General features: G+C 52.6%; 1 protein-coding gene across 1 annotated transcript; it reads left to right on the top strand.

Moving 5' to 3' along the window:
* The first annotated feature begins 12,135 nt into the window (after positions 1-12,135).
* NAA40 (N-alpha-acetyltransferase 40, NatD catalytic subunit) lies at positions 12,136-26,276 on the top strand. Its single transcript, XM_052662038.1, has 8 exons — positions 12,136-12,246; positions 18,305-18,400; positions 19,404-19,456; positions 22,331-22,426; positions 22,502-22,660; positions 22,774-22,857; positions 23,349-23,426; positions 23,675-26,276. Exons 1-8 carry the CDS (start codon positions 12,136-12,138, stop codon positions 23,814-23,816), a joined length of 819 nt encoding a protein of 272 aa, XP_052517998.1. The 3' UTR covers positions 23,817-26,276.
* The last annotated feature ends 307 nt before the right edge of the window (positions 26,277-26,583 follow it).

Below are 26,583 nucleotides of genomic sequence, written 5' to 3' on the forward strand. Positions count from 1 at the left end.
TGCATGAATGCTAAGTTGCTTCAGTCGTGTCAGATTCTTTGCGACCCTGTGGAGTGCAGCCCACCAGGCTCCTCTGTCCATGGGATTCTCCAGTGAAGAATACTGAAGTGGGTTGCCATGCCCTCCTCCAGGGGCTCTTCCAGACCCAGGGTTCGAACCCATGTCTCTTATGTCTCCTGCCTTGACAAGAGGGTTTGAACAAAGCAGATATTTCATTGTTATTTCTCCTAAGAAGTGTGGAGGTCAGTGTCACCACTGACAGTGCTCAATGATTGCCAAGGCCTCAGGAGTTTCTCATCCCTCAGCTTTGCCTCTTCCACACATCAGAGGATTTCCCCTTATGATCACCAGTTGGCTGCACCTGCTCCGGGCATCTCACCCTCAGAGGATGCTTTCCAGAGAAGGAGGGGAGGGACATACAGCAGGGGCTTTCTCCTTGGCATGTGTCTTTTATCAGGAAGAAAAGCCTTTTTCAGGAATTTCTGAGCAGCCCTGTGCCCCTTAAACCAATCCTGGGCAAAGGGGCATAGGAGTCCCATGCGTGGACCAGACCCATCATGTTTGTGTATGATGTTTGTACCCATCGTGGTACAGCTGCCATGAGATCCAGAGAGCTCCACCCATCACCTCAGCAGTCAGCAGTCAGGCTCTGTTAGCAAGAAAGAAGGAAGCATGGCTGTTGGGTGGACAGGCAATCTCGCCCCCTGCCCCTCTCCCTATACCCCAGACACAGCTCTCTCCATGCCTTGGAGCATTCGGAACTGCAAAAGGAGGAGGGGGTTGCGGTTCTCTTCCCCAGCAGCAGACATGGATTATGGCCCTGAAGTCACAGCCTCCGGGTGCCCGCATTTCTGAGGATGAAAACGAGCAAAGAGGACTGTAGTTTCTGGTGGAGAGCAGGCTCAGTGGACCCAGTGGTGAGTCAGCAGGGATGGATAACCTGAAACAGACAGACAAGTTGATGGATTTTGAACTGTTTGTAGGTTAGATGTGTGCGATCACGCATTCAACAAGTGTTCATTGTCCATCGTCTCTTCTGACTCTCCCTTCTCTGCAAAGTCTTAACTGGCCCAGGTTGTCTGGGGACTGCTGATGAGGACTCTGAGTCTACACCTGGCTGCACAGACAGGATCCCAGAAGGGATTAGTAATGTCTGCCATGGGCACGGGATGGGTGGCTGGGACGCAGAGAGAAGGAGAGAGTCCAGGAAACAACGAATTATGGAAAGACTGTGACCCTAGAAAGGGGGCCCTAGGGCTTTATAGGTTAAGTTGTTGTTCAGTCGCTAAGTCGTGTCCGACTCTCTGTGACCCCATGGACTGCGGCACAGCAGGCCTCCCTGTCTTTCCCCATTTCCCAGAGTTTGCTCAAACTCATGTCCACTGAGCCGGTGAGGCTGTCCAGCCGTCTCATCCTCTGTTGTTCCCTTCTCCTGTTCTCAGGCTTTCCTAGCATCAGGGTCTTTTCCAATGACTCAGTTCTTTGCGTCAGGTGGCCACAGTATCTTTATAGAAATAATCAAAATGAGGTCCATTGCACCTGAAAATATGTGAGTTATTTTCAAATGTCTTTTGATATCGATCTCTAACATAACTCCACCGTGATAAGAAACAGTCTCTGTATGATTTCAATACCTTTAGACACTCAAATTTTTGCACCTCGTCTTACGTCCCTGAATAGGTTCTAGTGTTTCCTATAATCTATGGGAACTTGAATAGAATGTGTATCCTACTGTTGTGTGAAAATTGTATAAATCTTAATTATGTTAAATTGGTTCATAGTGATTTTCAGGTTTACTATATCCTTCTCTTGTTGCTCAGTTGTCCATCTACGCCTGACTCTTTGTGACCCCATGGACTGCAGCACGCCAGGCCTCCCTGTCCCTCACCATCTTCCAGAGTTTGCCCAAATTCATGTTCATTGCATTGGTGATGCCATCCAGCCATCTCATCCTCTGACGCCCTCTTCTCCCTCTGCCCTCAATTTTTCCCAGCATCAGGAACTTTTCCAATGAGCTGTCTGTTTATATCACATGACCAAAATCTTGGAGCTTCATCTTCAGCATCAGTTCTTCCAGTGAATATTCAGGACTGATTTCCCTTAAGATTGACTGGTTTGATCTCCTTGCTCTCCAGGGGACTTTCAGGAGTCCTCTCTGGCACCACAGTTTGAAGGCATCGGTTCTTTGGAATTCTGCCTTCTTTACAGGTACAGCTCTCACGACCGTATATGACCAATGGGAAGACAATATATCTTGACTATATCCTTCTACTACTCTGTATATTCATTCTATTAATTTTTGAGAGCTTGATATTGAAACTCCAACTAAAAATCTTAATTTATCTACTTAAAAAATAATTGTAATATACAGTGGAACTATATGTAACCTTGTTCTGTATTTTCCAAATCTCCTATAAATGTGTTATCATATTTTCATAATTTAAAAAATTAACATTTAGAAAAGGTTTATTAAAGTAAATAAAATGATAAAATTATGGATAAAAATTAAAATGAGGTCAACAGGGTGGGCTCTAATTCAAGATGACTGGTGTCCTTGTTAAGAATGGGGAATTTGGAACAGATAGCCACATATAGGAACAGCATGTGATCATGAAGATGGCCACCTACAAGGGAGAGAGGCTTGGACATCTTCTCACACCACAGTCCTCAGAAGGAACCAACTAACTCTGGGACATCCCTGGTGGTCCAGTGCTTAAGGCTCCACGCTCTCAATGCATGGGGATGGGGTACAATCCTTGATCAGGGAACTGGGTCCCACATGCAGCAACTGAGTCCACAGCACAGCCAAATAAATAAATAAATAAATCTCTTTTTTCATTTTAAAAAGAAGAAATGAACCCTGCCAACCCCTTGATTTTGGACTTCTGGCCTCCAGAAATGTGAGACAATAAACTTCTGTTATCTCAACCACCCAGTCTGAGGTGCCTTATTACAGCAGCCCTGGAGAACTGCTACATGGGGCAATGGCCTCTGGGCTCAGAGGTGTCGACAAAGACCTGAAGAGGCTGTAGGCCTCCAAGTCAGGACATCTCACCCGCTTTCCACCTGTACACCCCTCTCTGGCCTTGGCCTCTTTGACGATCAAAACTTGATGACTGCCTGGCCCTCTCCCAGCCTTAAATCTAGCTACCAGTTGTTGCCTCTTGTTGACTTCTAATGCCAAGGGTGGGGCCTGTGGACCTCCAAGTTGAGAGTGACAAGCATGACATTTAACCGCCTTGTATTAGTCAGGCCACAATAGTGCTGTGTAACAAGTGACCCAAAGCTTCTGGGAGTCAGAACCTCAGAAGTGACTGACTGTACTGGGTTGTTTTGACTCTGGGTCTCCCATGGGGTTGCTACCAAGAGGTTGGCTGGACTTCAGTCTTCTGAAGTCTTGACTAGTGTGGGACAATCCTCTTCAAGGTGGCCCACTCACTTGCCCAGCAGCTGAGAGTTGGCTGTTGGTGAGAAGCGTCAGCTCCTCACCTCCATGTTACTGCTTGAGCATCCCGACAGCATGGTGGTTGGCCTCCCCAGAGGGAGCCATGTGAGAGGCCAAGGCAGAAGCTTGGTCTTGAGTTTCATAACCTGGTCTTGGGAATGACACAGTGTCACTTCCGAAGTTCAGTGTTGGAGAGGCCTATGTAAGGGTATGAATATGAGAAAGTAACGATCACCAGGGGCTTCCCTGGTGGCTCTCAAATTAAGAATCTGCCTGGAATGCAGGAGACCTGGGTTCGATCCTTGGGTCGGGAAGATCCCCTGGAGAGGAGAATGGCTACCCACTCCAGCATTCTTGCCTGGAAAATCCCATGGACAGAGGAGCCTAGTGGGCGACAGCAGTGGATGGGGCTGCAAAGAGTTGGACACAACAGAGCTATTAACACTGCTGCTACTAAGGATCACCAGGGCCATCAGAGTGCCTGGCAGGATAAGAGATCTGGTACTAGACAGGATTCTGGGGGCAAATGGTTGTGAAGGAAGAGTCTTACAGATTGAATTTGGGAAAGATGGAGCCTTGAGAGTACATTTGTGTCCCACATACCACAAACTGGATGGCTTAAAAACAGTAGCAGTTGATTTTGGCCAGGGACTTCCCTGATGGTGCAGCGGTTGGGAGTCTGCCTGCCAATGCAGGAGACACAAATTCAATCCCTGGTCCAGGAAGATTCCACATGCTGCAGAGTAATTAAGCCCATGGGCCACAACTACGGAAGCCCATGCTCAGTAACACGAGAAGCCCCTGCACCTCAGCTGGAGAGTGGGCCCTGCTCATCGCAACTAGGGAAAGCCAGGACCCAGCCGCAAAGACGCAGCGCTGCTGCTGCTGCTGCTGCTAAGTCACTTCAGTCATGTCCAACTCTGTGCGACCCCATAGACGGAAGCCCACCAGGCTCCCCCATCCCTGAGATTCTCCAGGCAAGAACACTGGAGTGGGTTGCTATTCCCTTCTCCAAGGCATGAAAGTGAAAAGTCAAAGTGAAGTCGCTCAGTCATGCAACGCAGCCATAAGTAAATAAATAAGAAATAAATTTAAAACTTTAAAAGGTTTTTGGCCAAAAGTCCGAAATCAGGGTGTTGGCTCAGTTGGTTCCTACTAGAGGCTCTGAGAGGGAATCCATCCCATACCTCTCTTCCAGCTTCTGATGACTCCTGGAAACCCCTGGTGCCTTTCTTTGGCTTGCAGCTGCTTCCCACCACTCTCTGCTTCTGTCTTCGTATGGGCATCTTCCCTCTGTATGTATGCCTCAACTCTTCCTCTCTTCTCTGTTGCAAGGACACTAGTCCTTGGATTTAAAGCCAACCCTGAATCCAGGATGATCTCATCCTGAGATCTTTAACTACATTACATCTGAAAACATCCTGTTTCCAAATAGGGTCACATTCGCAGGTGCTAGGAGTGGACTTGGATGCATCTTTTTGGGGACTTTATTTGATGCACTTTGCTTCCCAGGTGGTCCAGTGGTAAAGAATCCGCCTGACAATGCAGGAGATGCAGATTCCATCCCTGGGTCGGGGAAGATCCCTTGGAGTAGGAAATGGCAGCTTACTCCAGTATTATTGCCTGGAGAATCCCAGGGACAGAGGAGCGGGGCGGGCTACAGTCCTTGGGGTCGCAGAGTCAGACACGACTGAGTGCCTGAGCACACACATTCAACCCACTACAGGAGGCCTCTCCACGGAGGGGCTGATTGATGCCATGAGTTAGTAGCTCCATCTGCTTTGGCTCACGTGTCACCTCTAGGGAGCCTGCTATCTCTCCTTTGTGCCCCACGGCGCCTGTGCCTGCCACCAGCGCTGCACCATTATTCCTTCAATGAACATTTACTGAGCACCTGCTCTCTATCAGGCACTGAGCTGGGTGCCAGAGGTTCACAAGTTCAGGTTGCCAAATTTAGCATGCGAAAACCTGGAACACACAGAAATCTGAATTTCAGATGCAGAGTGAGTTTAAGTTTGCTCTCATATTGCATCTGGCAACGCTGACAGCAGCAGAGGAGAGAAGCCCAGCCTTCAAACTGCAGGAAGTTACCATCTTATAGAGGAGATGGCAGGGTGCAATGGGGAAGAACAAGGCATCAGGAGACCCAGGGATTGCGCCGGGCCGGCGGGAGTGAGGACAGCGAGAGAAGCCTTCCCACCTGCAAGCTGGGACCCGGGCTGAGGAAAAAAGAGGGTTTCCCCAGGTGGAGAAGGGGACCCTGGCCGAACATGGAGATGGCCATCTCCAAGGGCTTTCACTGGCCCACCAGCTGTTCATTTTTGTTTTTAAACGGTGATGTGTGGTGGCACAGATGCCAAAGAAGAGTGTTTCAAGGAGAGGCGGTGAAGGATACACCAGATGTTGCCTGGACGTCCAGCAAGATAAGGACTGAGACGTGTCACTTGGAGATAGCAGGGCTGCTGGAAAACGTCCCCTGGGAGAGGCTTCCGTGGGGTGGCGGGAGCAGAAGTCAGGCTGTGACAGGGAAAGTGAGCAGTGTGAGGAGAGGAGACCTAGACACAGGGAAGGCCACTTTCTGCGGAGGTGTTTGGGTGGAGGGAGGCAGAGAGCAGGGTTGAAGAGTGCTGGGGGAGGGACGGGGGACTAAAGGGAAGGACCCTGAGGGGAGGAGGCTCAGCTCTCAGGTGGCAGGGAGGGGAGGGTGGAGCACCTTCAGATTCTTTTCTGGTCTTTTTTTTGGCAGGGGGAAATGAGAGATTCTCCTTGACAGGGTAAATAGATGGGGGACAAAAACGGAAACAGTGACAGACTTTATTTTCTTGGGCTCCAAAATCACTGTGGATGAAGAATGCAGCCATGAAATTAAAAGACACTTGCTCCTTGGAAGAAAAGCTATGACAAACCTCGACAGCATTATTAAAAGCATAGACATCACTTTGCCAACAAAGGTCCATACAGTCAAACCTATGGTTTTCTCAGGAGTCATGTAGGGATGGGAAATTTGGACCATAAAGAAGCTGAGTGCCGAAGAACTGATGCTTTCGAACTGTGGTGTTGGAGACGACTTTTGAGAGTCCCTTGGACAGCAGGGAGATCCAACCAGTCAATCCTAAAGGAAATACACCCTGAATATTGGAAGGACTGATGCTGAAGCTGAAGCTCCGGTAGTTTGGCCACTGATTCAAAAAGCTGACTCATTGGGAAAGACCTTGATGCTGGAAAAGATTGAGGGCAAGGGGAGAAGGGGGTGATAGAGGATGAGATGGTTGGATGAAATCACCGTCTCAATGGGCATGAGTTTGAGTAAACTCTGAGAGTTAGTGAAGGACAGGGAAGCCTGGCGTGCTGCAGTCCGCGGAGTTGCAAAGAGCTGGATTTGACTTAGCAACTGAACAACAACTCTTTGACCGGCTGATCACCAGGTGCAAAGTCTGCCCATCCATCTCCCACTGGGCTGTGGGGGCTGTGACGGCTGCCCCCTGGGCAGGGCTGTCTTCCAAGGCTGTTCCCCAGCATAGAAGACTACAGTCTAGGCAGCCCCCAAGCCTCCACTAAGCACCTGAGCGAATGAATAGCTGGGGGCAGTAGAGGGCTGTGAAGTGAGGAGGGTAGGGGCTGTCTTGGGAGGAAGGGGAGTCCAGGAAGGAGGTGGGAGGGGTGCAGGGCCTGGGAGACAGTACGTCCATCCTGAAGCTCAGAGGAGGGTGGAGGAGGTGGCCCAGGCTCCCTGGTGAGAGATGGAGGGTGTGACTAACGAGGCAGCTTAGACAACAGCCTGGTCCCTAGGGGCAGAGGTTTGGCAGTGAAGGGCAGGAGGTTGGGAGAGATGGACTTTTGTGGCGATTCCTCTCTTGCCCCAGGCCATGCCAGATGCCTTGCAACCTCTCATCTTGTTTAATCTCATTAATTCTCACCAGTAGCCCTGGAAGATGATGTTGATGATGAAGATGACTGCTGTTGGTGGTCTCACTTTATAAATAAGGAAACTGGAGTCACTGTACCTGTCAGCTACCAACTGGCACTTACCAAGAGCATTGCCAATGACCGAAGGACAAAGGCATTTGCCATCCGCCTCTACAGAGATTCCCTGTAGCTCAAACGGTAAGGAATCTACTTGTGAGGCAGGAGACCAGGAATCGATCCCTGGGTTGGGAAGTTCCTCTGGAGAAGGGAATGGCAACCCACTCCAGTATTCTTGCCTGGAGAACTCCAAAGACAGAGAAGGCTGGCGGGCTACAGTCCACTCGGTTGCAAAGAGTCAGACTCGTACTGAGCGACTAACACACACCTCTACAGAGACTGAACCCTGTGCCGCTATAGCCGTTGACCTTCAACAACCCCCGAGGGAGTTCAGGGTGGAGTGAGGCGCTCTGTGCTCCAGGGAATCTGGTGGGACAGGTCTTTAGACAGTTGGATGTTTTTAGGAACAGATTTTATGATCTCAATCCTTGCAGTCTCCTCATATTTAGAGAAGTACTAAATCCTTTCATGGTGACATCAGATCCTCATGAATAACAACAAACCTTTTGAAAATGAGTGCTTCATGGTATTGATCCCCCCTTCACCAAACTCTTGTATATTGACCTTCCCTCACCGCCACCATGGAGCAGCCTCTCAGAGCTATCTAAGATGCTGCCTCCAGGGTTGCGGTCCTCATTTTGACCCAAATAAAACTTTATTCACAACTCTCAACTTGTACAACTGTACTTCCCTGGTGGCTCAGATGGTAAAGCATCTCCTACAATGCAGGAGACCCAGGTTCGATCCCTGGGTTGGAAAGATCCTCTGGAGAAGGCAATGGCGACCCACTCCAGTACTCTTGTCTGGAAAATCCCATGGATGGAGGAGCGTGGTATGCTACAGTCCATGGGGTCGCAAAGAGTTGGACACGACTGAGCAAGTTCACTTTTCTTTCTTTCTTTCTAAAGTCACAAAAGATGGAAGTAGCAGAGAGGATGTTTAAACCCAGGCCAGTCCAATTCCAAAGCAAGCTCTGTCCACCACCCAGGGAGACCAAGGAAGCTCTGAGCAGGAGAGAGCCTATAATTGGGGCAGCCCCCAGGGAGAAGGACACTGCTGTGGGGCAGGAATAGGGCACCAGGCCTTCTCAGGCCTCCTGAGGGCCTAGGTGATATCACCTCCCCAAGGGACTACTGGGCCCACCTCCCAGGCCTGGTCTGGTGTCCAGCAATCTCTGGCAGCCTGGAGCGGATGGACCCAAGAGTGAGGAGTGGCCAAAGAGACAGGGCATGGGGTATCATGGTGGTGGGGATCCCTGAAAGAGCTGACCGTGAAGTTCAATGTGGGTGAGGACACAGAGAAGCCAAAATAGGCTGGGGGGTTGCACTCTGCCCTTCCTCCCTCTGTGGATCCCCTTGCCCCACCCCTGCATGTGTCCTTGGCTGGCAAATACTCTTTCCTCCCCCGGAAACCTCCTTACCTCCTCCTCCTTCAAGGGCAAGTTCAGAAGCCCCCTCTATCTACCTTGACCACCCTTCCTCCCACCCTTAGTTCCCTCTCTGGTCCCTAGAGTGCTAGAAACCAGATTTTCTGACCCAGGAATGGGATGCAGGCCTAAGATTTGTTCATTCTAGTTTACTGACATTCCCTCTACGGTCTCACCCAGTCTCATCCAGCTTTAAATACCATTCATACCTGACGCGCTGAAATTGATATCTTCAGGCTGGACCTCTCCCCTGAGTTCCAGCCTCTGATTACTCCACATCTCCTTGTGAATGTCTAAAAAGACATCTCAAACGTGACGTGGCCAAAACTGAAGTCCTGGTCTTCCCCTTCCCCATCCATCTTCCTCCTTTCAAAGTTGTCTGCATCTCAGTCAAAGGCACTCCATTTTTCCAGGAGCACAAGCTAAAAACCTTGAAGATGTCTTGGTTCTTCTCTTTCCCCCACACCCCACATCCAGTCCATCGGGAAGTCCTTGGATCTTCCTTTAACATGCGTCCATGTCCTGAGCCCTTCTCCCACCTCCACTGCCACTCAGCTGGGGCAAGCACCATCACTCTTGTATGGATTACAGCGGCGGCCTCTGCACTGCCCTGCCGTTGATCTGGCCCCTACACTCTTCTCAACCCAGCAGCCAGGCGGTCCTATGAGCACATAACCCAGGCCTTCTACTCCTTCCAGACTCTCTAATAGCTCACTCTAATTCCAGCCAAAGTGTTTTAAAATCTACAAGCCTGGGCTTCCCTAGTAGCTAAGTAGTCAAGAATCTATCTGCCTGCCAATGCGGGAGACACAGGTTTGAGCCCTGATCTGGGAAGCTCCCACATGCTTCAGGGAACTAAACCCATGCAGCACAACTACCAAGCCTTTGCCCTAGAGCCGGGGAACCGCAACCCCTGAAGCCCGCATGCCTAGAGCCCACGCTCTGCAACAAGAGAAGCCACTGCCATGAGAAGCCTGTGCACCGCAACTGGAAAGTAGCCCCCGCTTGCCTCGACTAGAGGACAGCCTGAAAATCGAAAAGGCTCAGTATAGCCCAAAGTAAAGAAATAAATAACATTATCTTTAAAAAAAACCCTACAAGCCCTAAAGAATCCTCCTCTAACTTGTCTGATTTTCACTTCCCACCCTTCTCGCGCTGGCCCACTTCGCTCCAGCCCGCTGTGCGGCTTGTAGTTAGTTCCTCAAACATTCCAATCGTGCTCCTGCTGGGGAGTTTTGGACTACCTGCACCCCCAGCCTGGAATGCCCTTCCCCTAGACGGCCTCCGGACTTTCTGCCTCCCCTCCTTCAGATCTTGACTCGAATGTCACTTCTTGTTTGCCTTCTCCGAACGTTTTAGTTAAAACTATAAACCTGGGGACTTCTCTGCTGGTCCACTGGCTAAGATTCTGTGCTCGCAATGCAGGGGGCTCAGGTTCCACCCCTGGTCATCGAACTTGATCCCACTAAGCACTAAGCGTTCACATGCTGTAACTAAAGATCTTGCAAGTCAGGACTAAAGATCCCGTGTACCACAGTTAAGACCCGATGCAGCCAAATAATAATAAATATTAAACAAAATAAAAACAAATTTTGACTTTCCACATCTGTCTTCCCTGTTTCGTTTTCCTGCATATAACGTGTATCATCCAACATGATATGTATGTTACTGGTTCACTCATTTTGTTTATAATTTTCCTATTCCTTCTAGAATACAGTTTCTATGAGGGCAGTGCCTTTTCTGTTTGTTGTTTTCTTTGCTGCCTGCAACAGTGCCTAGCACATGATGGGCACTCAACAAATGCTGCTTGAGTGGCTGTTTGGGGGCCACCCCTGTGCTGTGCTGAGGGAAGGACAAGGAGTAAGACCTGACAAAGCCTATGAGGCTTGTCTTGGGTGGTGGTTTTCTGATTTCCATGAGTATGACCCTATCTGGGGAGCTCTTAGAAGCAAATATTCTGGCTCCAGCCCTGGTGATTCTGGGGTAGGCCCCAGGGCCTGCACAGTGCACAGGTTCCCCAGGTGATGGTGATGCGGGTCAAGCGGGGGTCACACTGGTCTGCTGGGATAGACTGAAATGAACGAAGTCCAGGACCCCGGATGTCTCAATTTCACATTACCTTCCACTCCCCAGTAAACACGCCCGCCTCCCCGCTGAAGTGTAAGTTCTGGACTGGGACGGCATGTTGTTTCTTTCTGCATCCCCTGGGCTCTGCATAGCGTTAGTATAGTCCTGTGCTGTGCTTAGTTGCTCAGTCATGTCCGATACTTCGCAACCCCATGGACCATAGCCGGCCAGGGTTCTCTGTCCATGGGGATTCTCTGGCAGCAATACTGGAGGGAGTAGCCATGCCCCCCTCAGGTATGGTCCTGCTGCTGCTGCTGCTGCTGCTAAGTCGCTTCAGTCGTGTCCGACTCTGTGCGATCCCATAGACAGCAGCCCACCAAGCTCCCCGGTCCCTGGGATTCTCCAGGCAAGAACACTGGAGTGGGTTGCCATTTCCTTCTCCAATGCATGAAAACGAAAAGTGAAAGTGAAGTTGTTCAGTCATGTCCGACTCTTCGCGACCCCATGGACTGCAATCTACCAGGCTCCTCCATCCATGGGATTTTCCAGGTAAGGGTACTGCAGTGTGTTGTCATTGCCTTCTCCGGTATGGTCCTAGTCAGTGTTTATTGAGAGAGCGAATGAATGGAGGATGAATGAATGGTTAGAAGATAGATATACAGATGAATTAAAAAGAAAAAAAAAGTTAGATGGATGAATGACTCTGGTTAGAAAAGGGATTTCAAGAGTTCACGGTCTAGAAGGTGGGAAATGTTCCAAACACCTCTCCTATGCCCGAGGGTTGTAGGAGGGGCAGGTATTTCAGAGGTCTTGACGCGTTTGGTCGGCTGGGAAGGTGGCTGCTCAGCGGATGACCGGGTCAGGCGGAGGAAACGCACAGGCAAGCGCAGGGGCGGCGTTGCCACCCACCCGGCTGCCCAGCAGCCAGCTGCCCCGCGGGCTGTGAAGCCGTTGCCATGGTTATAGACACAGCCTGGAGAGAAGGGGGCGGGCCCGGGCTTACGTCATTCCCAGCGCGACGCATGCTCCGCGCCTCCCGCCTCTTTCTGGTGTGCTAGACCCTCGGCCCGCCTCCCAGGCTCTCCACCTGCGCGCCTTACCCCGGCCCGTCCCGTCGCGGGGCTCTGCGCCGGCGCGGTTCCCGCCGGGGCGCGCTGGGGAGCCCGCGAGGCGCATGCGCAGTAAGGGCCCGCCGCCGCTCCAGTGTCGCCGCTACCGCCGCCTCCCAGCCGGCAAGTGTGGGAAGGAGGAGCTGAGCGCCACCGCCGCCGTTGTCGCCATGGGGGTGAGTGAGGCAGGGAGAGGAGACGCCAGGGCTGGGAGGGCTCCCCGTTCCCCTTGCTACCCCCCTGCGCCCCCATTGTTCCTTGAACCCCCTCTCACGTGACCCTGACCCCCTCCGGCCTCACGTGACCCCCCTCCCAGCCCCCACATGACTCGACTACCTCAGTCGAAGTGTCCCCACGCCCGGCCCAGCCCTGGATATCTCCTGGGGAGCCCCCTCTCCGGGCCCCACCCCCTATGGTGCCCCCCGTCTCTCGCGTCGCGCCCGCCCCTGCCTTCCTCTAGGATCTGTTATCTTCTTGGCTCCCACCCCCCATCCCCGAGCAGTCCCTGGGTATCCCCTACGCCCCCGGGGGTCACCCATCATCCGGCTGTCACTAGCTTCGTGGCTTCCCATATCCTAGGCCTGCACTGGCTCGGAGGGAACCGAGGCCCAAAGGAAACGAGGCACCCAGCCAAGGTCACAGACAGTGACTGGGGGCCAGACCCTGACTCAGGGCTCTCGAATCCCCGGCCTCAGCGCTTCCCGCTACTCGCCGAAGCTGGTTTCCCCAGGATCTTTCGAATGTCTCCACCAGGTTCCTCTTGCTCCAGAAACATTCTTTTCCTTATCGACAGAGGTTTGCCTTCAGGGGCTTCCCAGATGCACGCAAGTGGGTCTTATTAGTTGGGTTGCTAGTGGTATTCACACCGCAGGTGGTTTTGCATGGGGGAGCTGTGCAGAAGGTGAGCAGGGGGCGGTGGAAGGGCCCTGGTGATGGCCCCAGCCCCGGATGGATAGTGACCACCTGTTCCGCAGAAGGCAGTCTAGAGGTGCGTTTTATGCCTTTCCCGGGCATGTGCTGATAGAAGGTTGGGCAGAAGTTACTCGCATGTTTCTGTGAGTTCACCTTCCTGAAGTCCTAGTTAGAGCAGCACTGGTCACTCTCCTGAATAAGTAACTGGCCCTCCCTGGCACCACATATCTTAGTTTTTACACGAAATTTCCACCACCTTTAGTGAGTCTTCACTTTGGAGCCAGAGAAACTCCAGTTCCAGCCTGATCTTCCCTTACTGGCAGCATGATGTTGTGCCAGTGACCTGGCCTTTGTGGATTTGAATTTCCTCATGGATGTGATGAGGATGATACCTTCCCTTTGAGACAGATGTGAGGATTAAATGAGATAGTAAATGTAAATATCACATGGCTGCCTCTTAAATAAGGGCTGTTATTTTCCCCTGTATTCTCAGCCTTCAGTTTTCTAAAATAGATTTGTGCTATTTTTAACCCATTGGGTTTGTCCCTACAGTTATTAACCTAGATTTTTATCCTCTCCACTCAAATAGTTATTGACTGAATAAATCAACTTGTTAGACAGAAATGGTTGTCTTACCCATGTCAGAGCACTTTATGTAATCCATGTCAAAACCTATTCATTGTGTTTCAGCAAGGACTTTTGGACACTGTGCTTCATGTGTAGAAAATCAAGTCTGGAGGCCTTAGGCATCTTTAACCTAGATTTTAGTGAAAGGTCCCAGGCCCCATCTTCTGTTGAAACTGAATAAAATCTCGTGTCCCTGGTATTACTTGGTGAATCTGCCCAGCATCAGCCATTCCAGACTGAGCAGAAAGCAGGAAGCATAACATGCCATTCTGGTTCAACGCTTCCTCATTGGCTGAGTTGAAACAGTGGGCCTCAGAGAGCCTGAGATCCTGCTGCTTTCTCTAGGGCCCCAGTCTTATTACTCATACGTTACAGATGTGTTTCTCAGAACAGCCCCTACCTGGTTGGTCTCTTCCGGCCTAAAGCTCACTACAAAAGAGAGATTTGAATTTTCCTCCCTGATGCAGAGCCAGAACCCTCTCGTTATCCTCATTCTTTATGAGTGGGGGGCTGTGGACTCCCCACCTCATGTCGGGAGGCTCATGGTTCCTAGTCATCGCCCTCCAGCAGAGCGCCTTGCTCCATATGGCGGTCTGGCTGCTGGCTGAGGGAGGGGGGCCTCAGGTGGAGCGCCGTTCTCTTCAGAGTTCTCTCGCCCTTGCTGCCACACAGGTGGTGTCTCAGGAATTAGAATTTAGAGCTCTGTCTCGGGCTTCCCTGGTGGCTCAGCTGGCAAAGAATCCACCTGCAATGCAGGAGACCCTGGTTTGACTCCTGGGTTGGGAAGATCCCCTGGAGATGGGAACGGCTACCCACTCCAGTCTTCTGGCCTGGAGAATTCCATGGACTGTATAGTCCGTGGAGTTGCAAAGCGTCAGACACGACTGAGCAACTTTCACTCACTCTCTTTGCCAGAAACAAGTTTTTTTTCTGGAGTCCTTGTGGGATGGAAGCCTTAATACTGAAAACCTAAAGGGTACCAAGGCTTTTTTCTGAAAGGTGCCTCCTGCCCCCATGTTGGTGTGTTTTAATTTCACTCTGTGACCCCTCACAGTCATAGAGCTACTGTTAGGCCCAGCAGCCTTAGAAATACCACTTTGAGGGACTTAGAGGTGGTCCAGTGGTTAGGACTGTGTTCTCATTGCCAAGGGTGCAGGTTCAAGCCCTAGTGAGGGGATTAAGATCCCACAAGCTGCAAGGTGTGGCCAAAAGAGAGAGAGAGAGACTACTTTGATAGAAATAGCAAGGGGAGGAGTTTGACAGCTGCATGTGAAAACAGCACTTGCATCAGTTTATTACAGCAAGCATCATTTTCGTTTAATTGATGGACGGAGCATGGACTTTGGGGTTCAGACCTGGCTTTGAATCGTGGAGGATTTATTCAGCAGGTGTTTATGGGTACTAGGTACTTGTGAACAGAAATCCTTACAATAAAGAATTTTTGTATCTGGTATAGTGTATCCTTTTTTTCCATCGCAACAGCCCCGTGAGGTAAAGGAATCGTTAGCCCCGTTTTATGGATAAACTCTGGGAGTTGGTGATGGAGAGGGAGACCTGGCGTGCTGCAGTCCATGGGGCTGCAAAGAGTCGGACACAACTGAGCAACCGAACTGAACTGATTGATAAGGAAACTGTGGTTCAGGGGAACTGAGTGACTTGTTGGAAAGAGAGTAAATAACTTGCCCAAAGTCACACAGCTATTAAGTAAGTGGAAGGGCTGAGAATCAAATCTGGGTCTCTTGACTCAAAATCCCACACTCTTTATTATGTAAAGCTCCCTTGGGAAAGACACGTAACCACAAGGAGCTTTACTGTTCACTGGGCTTATTTCCCATTTTAATTAGGAGACTTTTCCTGTGTCCCCGCAGGATAGTCTTACCTCCACAAGGCAGGACAAAGCTAATTGGAACAGTAGGAGACCACTTTTCCTTGCATGTGCTCGTTTCGGGGGAGGGCCTCTGCCTGTCTGGCCCAGCCGGCCGTAGCTTGTCTCATACCTGGTGTGCAGGCAGCGAAGCACTTCAGGGGCACTTTCTTTATCCTCAGTCTTGGGCCACAGCGGCCTGAAGCTCCAAGAGCCGCCTGGCTCACCTGTTCCCCTGTGTGAATGAGCTCATAAATCTGGAGGCCCAGACCTGGCCCTCCTGCTGCTTGTGCTTAGGAATTGCTTACTTTTGGTGCTTAAGAATGAGACGCTATGGAGGGAACCTAGATTTCATTGCCTTCTGGGTTCTGGACGTCACACGTGCAATACCTCTGATCCTTAAGCTCTGTATCACGCTGGGAGAGAGCTAGCGTGCAGGGTGAAGGCAGGGAGCTGGCCTCGACGGTGAAGGTGTGTGGACTTCTGGCCTAGCCTTGCAGCTGTTCTGTTAGGCCGGCAGTCGAGTCCCCATTTTCCTGGAGGTGGAGTTCCTTTCTCAGTTGCCTGGCCTGTTTGATGCCAAAGCGCATGTCCTTTCTGCCCCATCGCACAGCCCTGGTGATCTTCAGTCTCAGGTTTCCCTGTTCTTTATCCCTACCTCAGTGTGGAGGTGGGGTCTGGGGTGGTACTGTGTGGGCATGTCACATCAGCTGCCACCATGCCAGAAGGGTAATGAGGAATGAATCACCAACCCAGCGGCTGCTTTGGGGGCTCCCGAGGTCTCATCTTGACCTTATTCGAACAAAGCCGAGAAGGTCTTGGCCACGGGTAGGCTCTCCCAGTGGGAGACAGCGTGGTTGGGGGGACAGATGCTGACTCTGCAGCCCAGCCCCTGGGATTGAGTCTCCCCTTTGCCATTTGCTCTCTGGGGAACTCTGAACAAGTCACAACATCCCTTTGAGCCTCAGTTTCCTCTTGTGAAAGTGTTCTGCAAGATGAGTATCTCAGTGTTGTCTTGAAACTCAGATTCCTAGAGGGAAAAAAAACTGGATGCTCTAAAACCCCTCTGTGGTAGAGAGGGGCTAGTTCTGTTCCCAGCTCCCAGCGTCATGAAGACAGTCTGGTCTCTTGTTTGTTCCTTCCTCCAGGGAGGTAAGAAAGGGGCTCCAGCCCGGCTTCCTGCAATGCCCAGCCTGCAGCTGGTCCACAGCCGGTGCTGGGCGAGGCTGTACCTAGAAGAGCCACCCCTGTGAGCTGGTATCGGAACTCGTGCCTCCTGCTTGCTTGTGCAGGAGTTAAGCACTCATTCCTGGAGGAACCGAGGGTAGAGTTTATCTGGCAGCTAGGTTTTTCAGCTCACCCTTTCCTGGGCTGTGTCCCAGCTAAGGTGGAATTGGAAGTAGCAAAATGTCTCACTGGTGAGGTCAGGAAGTGAGGGGTGGGGTCAGACGAGGCCATGTGGCTGGTGAAAAGCTGAGCCGTCTTCCCAATGCCTTGGGGTGATTGAGGAGGTGCCTGTGCTGCTCTGCCTCTCCTTGGAAGTGAGAATGGGAAGTGTCGCTTATTGGTCACGGGCCGCAGTAACGCTCACGGGCTTAATACTTTAAAGGAGGTATTCAGGACCGTGCTCATCAGTTGAGGGAAGGAGGCTCCAAGAATGGCTGTGGCTTGTCCTAAGACCTGAAGGGAGTACAGGGCAGAAAGAGGCTTTGGACAAGGGCTGTTGAGCTTTGGGCTCTTTTCCCCAAGTTTCCAGTTTGTTTGTTGAATCGTTCTTTGGCGGTGGTGGGTCGTCGTTGCTGCGCGCAGGCTCTTTCTAGTTGCGGGAGCAGGGCCTCCTCTTCATCACGGTGCCTGGGCTTCTTGTGGCAGTGGCTTCTCTTCTGGGCTCCGCAGCACATGGGATCCTGCTGGAGCAGGGCTGGAACCCGCCTTCCCTGCGCTGGCAGGCGGACTCCCAACCACTGGACCCCCAGGGAAGCCTACCAGTTTTTACACAGGGTAAGAGGGGAGGGTCCATGTAGACTTGAGAAAACCTCATGTGACTCTCCAGACCGGATGGGCTCCATTTGGAGGTATGGAGGGGGGGCCGGTTCGTGGTTTGCTTCTCTATGTAAGGACAGCCTCCCCTGCAGCTTGGCTCTGCTGACCACGTGTCAGTGTGGCCTCTGTCCCCAGGTGAACTCCTTGGGGCCCTTCACTCTGTCTTTGGCGTCACTGGGTGTTAAGTGCGCCTGCCACTCACTGGCCTTGCCTGCGCAGCCATTTCTGGGAGCAGCTCAGTCTCCTTAAGCGGGAGTGTCTCAGGCCTCGTTTAGAAAGGGACCCACCTCCCCAGGAGGCTGTCCCCAGAGCACATCTTTGTTTCTTGAAGCCTGAAGACACTGAAAAGGCTTTGAATAAATTTATACTTAAGAGCAGCTATCAGCAGCTGCCTCAGATGCCATTGCCTTCCTGAAACCTGCCCTGAATGTGTCTAAAATTACTTGTTCCTGCCTTAGGAGGGAATGAACAAATGAATATTTATTAGGCAGCTGCTGAGGTGCGGGGCTCTGCTTCAGGTATTGCCCTGTGCTCTCACTGAGTCCTCACGGTGACCCAGTGGTTCTGTGGTCAATCCTCTTCCCGGTAGGGAAGCGGAGAAGTCTTAACGATGCTCCCACGGTCTCATGACTGGGAAACGCTCAGGTCTTCAGCCAGACCTGAGTTCCTGCTGCTGAGACCAGGCACGCGAATCAGGGACCGGCCCTTAGGGTCCTCAGAGGGAAAAGTCAAGTACCGTCTTTCGTGGGTCACTGCCTTCCAGCCCACTCTGCTTTTCCCTCTTGCAGAGGAAGTCAAGCAAAGCAAAAGAGAAGAAACAGAAGCGGCTGGAGGAGCGAGCAGCCATGGATGCTGTCTGTGCCAAAGTGGACGCCGCCAACAGGGTAACTCTCCCCTCTTTCCCAGTCCCTTCCTCCTGCAACTTGAGCTTGGTTTTAAATTTGACTTCTTTTGGCGCCACCCTGTGGCAGAACGGAGTTACTACGCATCCGCACCTCTACTGCCTCCTTGCTGCGGTGGGGTTGGGGTGGGCCTTTGGACCAGCCTGGCTGGAAGCCTGGGAGAGTTGTGAGGAGGACCAGGGATGGACCCAGGCGTGCAGGGAAGTGTGGAGTCAAGAGAAGGTGGCTGCTTCTCTTTGTGGGTCTGTTTCCTTATCACTGGAAAAGCGTCTGGAAAAGTTTTTATTAGGGTTTTGCATCTTGGGGAGGAAGCCTCCCTAGTAAAATATGGTATAGTCTTCTCATTCTTGCCTTCAGACATTTACTGCCTGCCTGGGAGGGGCCACAGGTTGTGTGTGCACTGGGGGTTGCAGCAGCCTGGTTTCAAGGGGCTGCAGTCAGTAGGGGAGTAGCCGTGATTCTGACCACCTGGGGGGCCTGACTGGGAGCAGCTCAGCTTTCCCATGAACCAGGAGAGATTTGGGTCACCCTTCCTGCTGCAGTTCATGTTCCAGGTTTTGTTATTCTTTTAGTCCACTCAGTAAACAGTCATACTTCCAAGGGTGTGGCCCAGGGACATGATTGTCCATCTTGGATTTTGACCAGGGAAGGTTAGTTGAGGACCTCGTAGAAGGACATGAGTGGATCAGGGGACATCTCTTCTCTTGGCCCAGGTGAGCACTGAGCAGGTTTTAGGCCCGGAGGCCAGTGTTTTAGTGTTAGGCAGGAAAGGTTCTTCTTTCCCGTGTCAAATGAAGCTACGGCTTTGTTGGGCCTTCTTCCTACACCCTACACATGACTTCAGAGCTAAGACAGATGGTGGGTCTGTGTGAGGGCTGCTCCTGGGCCGGGGAGCTGTGCCTCCACGTGGGTCCACGTAGGGTGGAGCTGGTGATGGCCAGGCCCACGCTTGTGCTGTGTACTCCCCTTTTCTTTCCCTCCACAGCTTGGAGACCCACTGGAGGCTTTCCCAGTGTTCAAGAAATACGACCGGAATGGGTGAGTGTTCAGTGTTCCTACCCGTCCTCTCCTTGCTCTTCACCTTTCCGGAGTAGTTGTCCTCAGACTTTCTTTTTCTTTGTTAGTGAAAAAGCAGAAACGATGGCTAGTATTCTGCTGATACAGATCCCTCCGTTAGGGTAACAGAGGGGTCTGCGGATGAGCACAGGTGGCCTGATCTCAGACTGACGTCTGTGTGGGACTTGGCTGTGCTCTCCGACCGAGAACCACAGAGCGGAAACGAACTTGAGAAATCATCTGGGCTCATTCCCTCATTTTAGGCAGAGAACCGAGCCTCCGAGAGGCTAAATGAGAGTCTGAGCTTGAGGAGCTTCTCCTTGGCAGCTGAGGGGACTTTTCACTCTCATTCCAGCGCTCCTTCCCTGAGTATATAGTATAATGGTTAAAAGCCACTTACAGCTTTGTGACCTTGGACAAATTCCTTGCCTTCGCTGTGTCTGAGTTTTCGAAATGGGTGCTTTTCCCACAGAGTCATCGGAAGGATTGCGTGCAGTGTTAGTGCCCGGAACACACTAAGGCTGGAACGGAGGGAGCTGTTATTACTCCTGTTCTCTTCCCTAATCCAGCTCACTGCTGATTCTGGATTAAAGCTCCCCTCCCCTTTCTGTTGCTTTGGCTTATAAAATACGTACCAGAGATGCTATTGGCTCAAGAAAAAAAAGGGGCTATGATTTTACAGAATCATCACCATCGGTTTGAATCATAATGATGCTTCTTATTAACCATATTTGGTTAAGTCGACATACTCTTCGAGCCTTATTTTTTATTGGTTAAATGGAATGATGATGCCAAACTTGCAAGGTGGTTTTAAGGATCACAGAGACTGTATCCAGCACTGTAAGTCAGAGCTGGGGTCAGCATTCTAGTGACTGGGATAAGACGAGTGTGAATGCGTGAGTTGCGAGGAGAGGCTCTCGTAGGTAACGCTGCGTTTGCCCTGCATGGCTGTGTCTGAGTTTCATAGTACCACGTTAAGGTATTCTCCCTGTCTGTGATCAGGTGCGGTACAACTCCTCCCAAAGCTGCATCATCATTCAGATTCCAGGAAGTCCTTTGACATAGTTTGGCTGTGACAAACCTAGGCAGTGCATCAAAAAGCAGAGATGTCACTTTGCCAGAGTGATACAGTCAAAGGTCCGTATAGTCAAAGCTATGGTTTTTTCCAGTAGTCATGTACAAATGTGAGAGGTGGACCATAAAGAAGGCTGAGCACGGAAGAACTGATGCTTTCGAATTGTGATGCTGGAGAAGACTCAAGAGTCCCTTGGACAGCAAAGAGATCAAACCACTGAATCCTAAAGGAGATCCACCCTGAATATTCATTGGAAGGACTGATGCTGAAGGTGAAACTCCAGTACTTTGGCCACCTGATGCTAAGAGCCGACTCACTGGAAAAGACCGTGATGCTGGGAAAGACTGAAGGCAGGAGGAAAGGGGGGCGATGAAGATGAGATGGTTAGATAGCGTCACTGGCTCAGTGGATATAAATTTGAGCAAACTGGGAGATAGTGAAGGACAGAGGAACCTGGAGTGCTGCAGTCTGCGAGGTTGCAAAGAATCAGGCACAGCTTAGCGACTGAACACCAACAGAGATTCCTTACTGTGATCTCAGTGTTCCCGCCCCGCATTCTCATGACTTCCAGAAACACGGGCCAGCTCTGAAGCAGGCACTGCCAGTTGAGTCTGGGCTCATTTGGTGCCTGGAATTGTGTGTGATTTGTGTGGCTAAGACTGTACTTTCATGTGCTTAAAGAAGTCAGATTAGTGGAGAATCAATACTCTCCAACCGGCCTTTGGAAAATTGATAGCTAAGACAGACGCAGTGCTGTGCTGGGTCATTTCTGACCACTACATGGCCAGTAGTACAAAGAAAGAAGTCTCTTCAGAGCCAGGAGTCCTGTATTCACATGGCCGAGCACACATGTAGCTCATACACTGCGCCAGTCAGCAGGGGTGACGGCGGCTTCCAGGGGTGATGTCCTCCGAGGAGTCAAGTCAGTCCTTTCAGAATGTGGTGCTTCCTGGAAAATGTGATTTCACAGTATGCCAAAGAGTTTAACTGTAATTTACTTAAGTCATCTAGAAGTAAATAGCAGATCGAGGGAATTCCCTAGCAGTCTGGTGGTTGGGACTCAGAGATTTCACTACTGTGGCCCGTGTTCAGGCCCTGGTCAGGGAGCTAGGGTCCTGCAAGCTGCCTGCCATGGCCCCCCAAAAATAGATTGATACCTTAATGCCTCATTGATTAGTTTAGGGAAACAGAACTTGGAGTGAACCTGAACCCTGATGCATTCTGTTGGTCAGCCGAGACCATCCCTGTGGCCTCAGAGGAGGCAACAGGCAGGACTCCTCAGGGGGAAGGGGCTGCAGTCTTCCTGAAGGGCCTGAGGTCATCCAGCCACTTTTGCAGGCAAGATTGGAAGATAAGAATGAAGGGCTCCCATGGGTGCCCAGTGAGGACTTGATTCAGAAATGAAAGCAACAGGAAAAAGGCCTCAGGGCAGGAACTAAGAGACCAGAGAAGACTCGGGTGTTTATAACAAAGTAGAGAAGAATGGGCAGAGAGAGCAAAGAGGTAGCCGAGAGGGGCAGGAGTTGACAGAGTGTTGAGTCTGGTAAGGATGGTGTTGGGGGGCAGCAGGAAGCAGGGCTTGTGGTCAGGATGGTGGTAGGCTGGTGATGACAGTCGTTAATCTCAGCCTGAACGGCTTCGTTCCTTCACAGGCACCTTCTGTAGTCCCGTCTGGGCTCAGCTTTTCCCTGTAGACCAGGCGCACCTCGGCGTCAGGCTGTCCGGGCAGCGGGCGGTGCTGGGCCTGGCGCCGGCTCCAGACGCCTCCTCTCATCTTGCAGGTTGAACGTCTCTATTGAATGTAAGCGCGTGTCCGGCCTGGAGCCGGCCACCGTGGACTGGGCCTTCGACCTGACCAAGACCAACATGCGGACCATGTAAGCATGCCTGGGGCTGGGGGGGTGCCGGCTGTGCCCTGCAGAGTCGCTGTCCTGACTGCCGCTGTCTCCCAGGTACGAGCAGAGCGAGTGGGGCTGGAAGGACCGAGAGAAGCGCGAGGAGATGACGGACGACCGAGCCTGGTACCTCATTGCGTGGGAAAACCGATCGGTGCCCGTCGCCTTCTCTCACTTCCGGTTTGATGTGGAGTGCGGTGATGAAGTCCTGTACTGGTAGGGGCCGCGGCGCGGGGGTGGGCAGGGGGAGGAGGCGGAGGCCACACGCATGTCTGGGCCTGGGCCAGGCCTCATGGCCTCTTCAGGCTCACCCTGCTTTCCTCCCCCAGCTACGAGGTGCAGTTGGAGAGCAAGGTGCGGCGGAAAGGCCTGGGGAAGTTCCTCATACAGATTCTGCAGCTCATGGCTAACAGGTAGGGAGGGGGTGGGGTGTGTGTGTGTGTGTATGTGTGTGAGTTGTGTGTGTGTGTGTGCGCGTGTGTGTGTGTGAGTTCCCCATACAGATGGTGCAGCTCATGGCCAACAGGTACCGCTGTGTGTGTGTCACTCTTGGGAGGAGCTGCCTCTGCCGTACACCCGGCAGGGGAGGTGGGGACAAGGCTCACAGGAATGTTCTGGAAGGGTCTGGAACCTCCCTGCCCTGCTGTGACTCCACGTTTGGTGCAATGGGCCCTGGGCAGCAAGCACCCCCAAGGGCCTGTTCTGTGCATCTCCACTGGGGCGCGGAGGAGAAGCCAGTCAGGTGGGGAGCAGCCTCGTCTCAGAGGGCGGCAGTGAGACTACCGAGCAGGGCTCAGGAGCACTCCCAGGAGCAAGCGGGAGACGGCAGGCGGAGACACGAGAGAGCATGTGTGATTTAGCCCCTGTTTCTCCTTCTGGAAGGTTCTCTCTGCTTCCTTCTCAGCACACAGATGAAGAAAGTTATGTTAACGGTATTTAAGCACAATCATGGCGCCTACCAGTTCTTCAGAGAAGCGCTGCAGTAAGGAGCTGGGCCTGGTGGGGGACCCTCTGGGCGGCAGCAGCTGCCGGCCCATGTCTTTTTCCCTGTCCTGGCCCCCCTCGTCCTGACACGGAGTTCCTGGGCCTGAGGTCCAGGGGGCGGAGGCTGGGGGAGATGGTGTGGGCGCGCCTCCGGCTTGGTCCCCTGCCCTGCTCCTGAGCCCTGACTCCTGGGGTGAAAGGCAGTCCGCCGCCCCCCACCAACCCTTTCCTCCTGCCTGCCTGCAGATTTGAAATCGATGACTCTTCCCCAAGCATGTCCGGTTGCTGTGGGGAGGACTGCTCCTATGAGATCCTGAGCCGGAGGACCAAGTTTGGGGACAGCCAGCACTCCCATTCGAGTGGGCACTGTGGCGGCTGCTGCCACTGAGTCCGAAGCCGGAACGCGCTCTCCAAGGCCTGTCCTCTCCCCGGTCTCACGCCACTTGCCAGGCGGCCTCCTCAGCCCCGACCCTGGGGAGGGGTGGTCCGCCTGCCCCCCTGCTTTCCCCTGGAAGGGCAGGCTGCCCGGAGGGGCAGCGAGGAGCCGGGCACCCGGCGCGTCCTCTCACAGTGGCTGCCTTCTCACGTGGCCCTTGGCCCTGAGCGTGGGGCTCTGTGACCTCCCTGCCGCCGAATTCCTGACAGGCCCCCTCCCCGCCACACACACAGCTGGACGAATGGAGCGTTTGTTCACAGCTTCGTGAAAATCCTGGAGCCCTGGGTCAGGGTCTGGCTGGTTCCCAAAGAGGAATGGGCTCGGCGTAGGATCTTGTGCCGAGAGAGGCTTCAGAGTGGCTCCTCCTGTTCGGTGGAGGGGACGCTCGACGGAGACCCCTGGAAAGCCTTTTGTGTCACAACTCCGGGGAGCAAGGGTGCTCTTCCTGGCTGTGCCTTTGTGGATCCGCAGTTAGAGTGGAGTTGTCCCAGGGACCAGCCGGCTCTGGGAGGGGTTGTCAGCGAGATGCCGAGGGGCCGGGAAGCCGCGTCAGTGGGGCCTGTGCGGGAACCAGGGCTTCTCTGGCTTCTGACCAGGCTGCATCCCGAGCTTGGCCTCGTGATCTCAAGGTGGTGACCCGAGGTTTTTATCCATAGGAAAGAGCTGGAGCCTGGCCTGCTCATCTCCATCCCCTCTCGGTGCCTCTCTGCCTCTCGCCTGCCCCCTGCCCCTGCCCCGATCTGACTCTCAAGGGGGAAATAACATCAGGGAGCCCCTCGTCTTCCCCCTTAAGGCCCCTCGTTCCTGCCATATTTAATGCTGTTTCCTCTCATCTTGGTGCTGTTAGCTCTCTGAGGGTGGGTCTCCTTCCCCACCACCATCCCCCCTGCCCCCCAGCCTTCAGAGAGCCCCCAGCCAGCAGCAGGCCTGCCTGCACCCCCAGCCTGGCCCCTGCTCCCTCAGGGAGGCCCGCCCTGGCTGGCAGCACAGGACGCGGCCCCACAGCTGCTCTTCTCCCTGGTGCCGCCAATGGTGGCAGGTGGGCGGGGAAGCCCCTTCCTCTCTCGTGGGGTGGACAGGGCATGGGGTCAGAGCTCAGGCTACCCCTCATCCCCAGACCTTACTCCCCTTCCAGGGAAGAGAATGACCAAATCCTTATCCAGGAAAAAGCACCTGCTTCCTCCCCTGGGACAGCCTGGAGCTCTGCCTTCCAGAGTATCCCAAAGGTCCTGCCTGCGGAGTGTTGCTCCCAGGAGGTTGGTCAGTGCTTCTGACCTCAGTCCACTCACACCCCAGCCCCTGCCCTGGCTCAGGCCACCTGTGCAGGCCCGTCTCCCCGAAGCTGCTCTGGCTTCTCCCAGGCTCCCACATGTGCGGGGCTAGGGCACACAGCCTCCCCACTGAGTGCTCTGCAGTGCTCTTGACTGGCCAGCAGTGGACATGGCACTCCCTTGGAGAGGGCCCCGTACCTTCACATTGGAGCAAACCCACCTTTGCCCCACTTGGCTGGCTCCCAGCAGTTTTTACCCAAAGGGGAGGGTTTTCATTGCTGGGAGGATGTTAGAGGGTTCCTTCCAAGAATCGTGAAACAACGGAAGCATATTCAGGAAGAGCTTTTCCTTTGATCCCTGCTGTCAAAGGACACACAGAATGATAAACATTCATCATTTTAGAACATGGATTTCTGATAACCTCCCACTCACAGGGCCCCAGAGGGACCCCAGTGTAAATCCCACATAAAGGGAGGGAAGCGTCCATGTCTCTCTCCCTTCACTGGACACCTGGCACTGAGCCCCGTTGGTCAATGGACACTGGTGTGGGCCATGCCTGTCTAGCCCCCTCTGCCGCCACCCACAGGCTGCTGGGGATGGGGGTCAGGCTGGGCAGGGAGGCACAGCCTGAGGCTTGTAGGTCACCCTGTTGCCAATGAGCCTGTTCAGTTTTCAGCCATCAGTCTCCATTTCCGCAAGGTCTTGGTTTTAAGAAACAGCAGGTCTTGTACCAGGCTTTCTGGTTTGTTGTTTGCTGCTGCCCAGTCGCTTCAGTCGTGTCCGACCCTGCGACCCCATAGATGGCAGCCCACCAGGCTCCCCCATCCCTGGTGGTTTGTTCGGGGAATGTTAAAAAATATTAATTTGAGACTTGTTTTTTAGTTGTTTTCCACTCTATTTCAGGTTATTTTCATTGATGTCAGATGTATACATGACGTGTGTGGTTCTTTTTAACCTTTCCTGTTTTTTTTTGGTTTTTTTTGGTTTTTTTAGAGGAAACTTTGGAGATAAAATGCCTTCTTGATATATATATATATATATTTTTTCTTTAGCAACTTGTTATCACTGGAATCAAAGGGAAAAGTGATCTTTTTTTTGCATTGGTTGTGTTTGTGTGTCACAAATAAAAGACACTTTGTTCAGCTGCTGGGACGGCTTCCTGGTGCTGAGGTGCCATAGCAGTAAGGGCTCAGACCACCCAGCATTGGATCTAAACTCTCGGCGCACGTAGCTGTGATGGCCCCACACCTCTTCCTGTGAAGGAAGCCTCGGGCAGGGAAAAGCTCAGGGCATTGGTGGTGAGGAGCCAGTCGTGGAAACAGACCACCGAATGCATATGTTTGTGCCACTTCTCAGAAGCCCAGGGCAGAGGTCAAAGGTCTTCTGAAGGGTACCTGCTCTGCACGCTGGAGAGAGTCCCAGGCCAAGTGTTGTAACATTTAACGTCT

This window comes from Budorcas taxicolor, chromosome 25 (assembly GCF_023091745.1).
Source record: "Budorcas taxicolor isolate Tak-1 chromosome 25, Takin1.1, whole genome shotgun sequence".
In the NCBI taxonomy this organism is placed as follows: domain Eukaryota; kingdom Metazoa; phylum Chordata; class Mammalia; order Artiodactyla; family Bovidae; genus Budorcas; species Budorcas taxicolor.

Coding starts and splice junctions, on each gene's coding strand:
- NAA40 (XM_052662038.1), top strand. CDS start 12,136: ATGCGCAGTAAGGGCCCGCCGCCGCTCCAGTGTCGCCGCTACCGCCGC. Junction 22,661..22,773: donor GGTGATGAAGTCCTGTACTG/GTAGGGGCCGCG, acceptor TTCCTCCCCCAG/CTACGAGGTGCAGTTGGAGA. Junction 22,858..23,348: donor CTGCAGCTCATGGCTAACAG/GTAGGGAGGGGG, acceptor CTTCCTTCTCAG/CACACAGATGAAGAAAGTTA.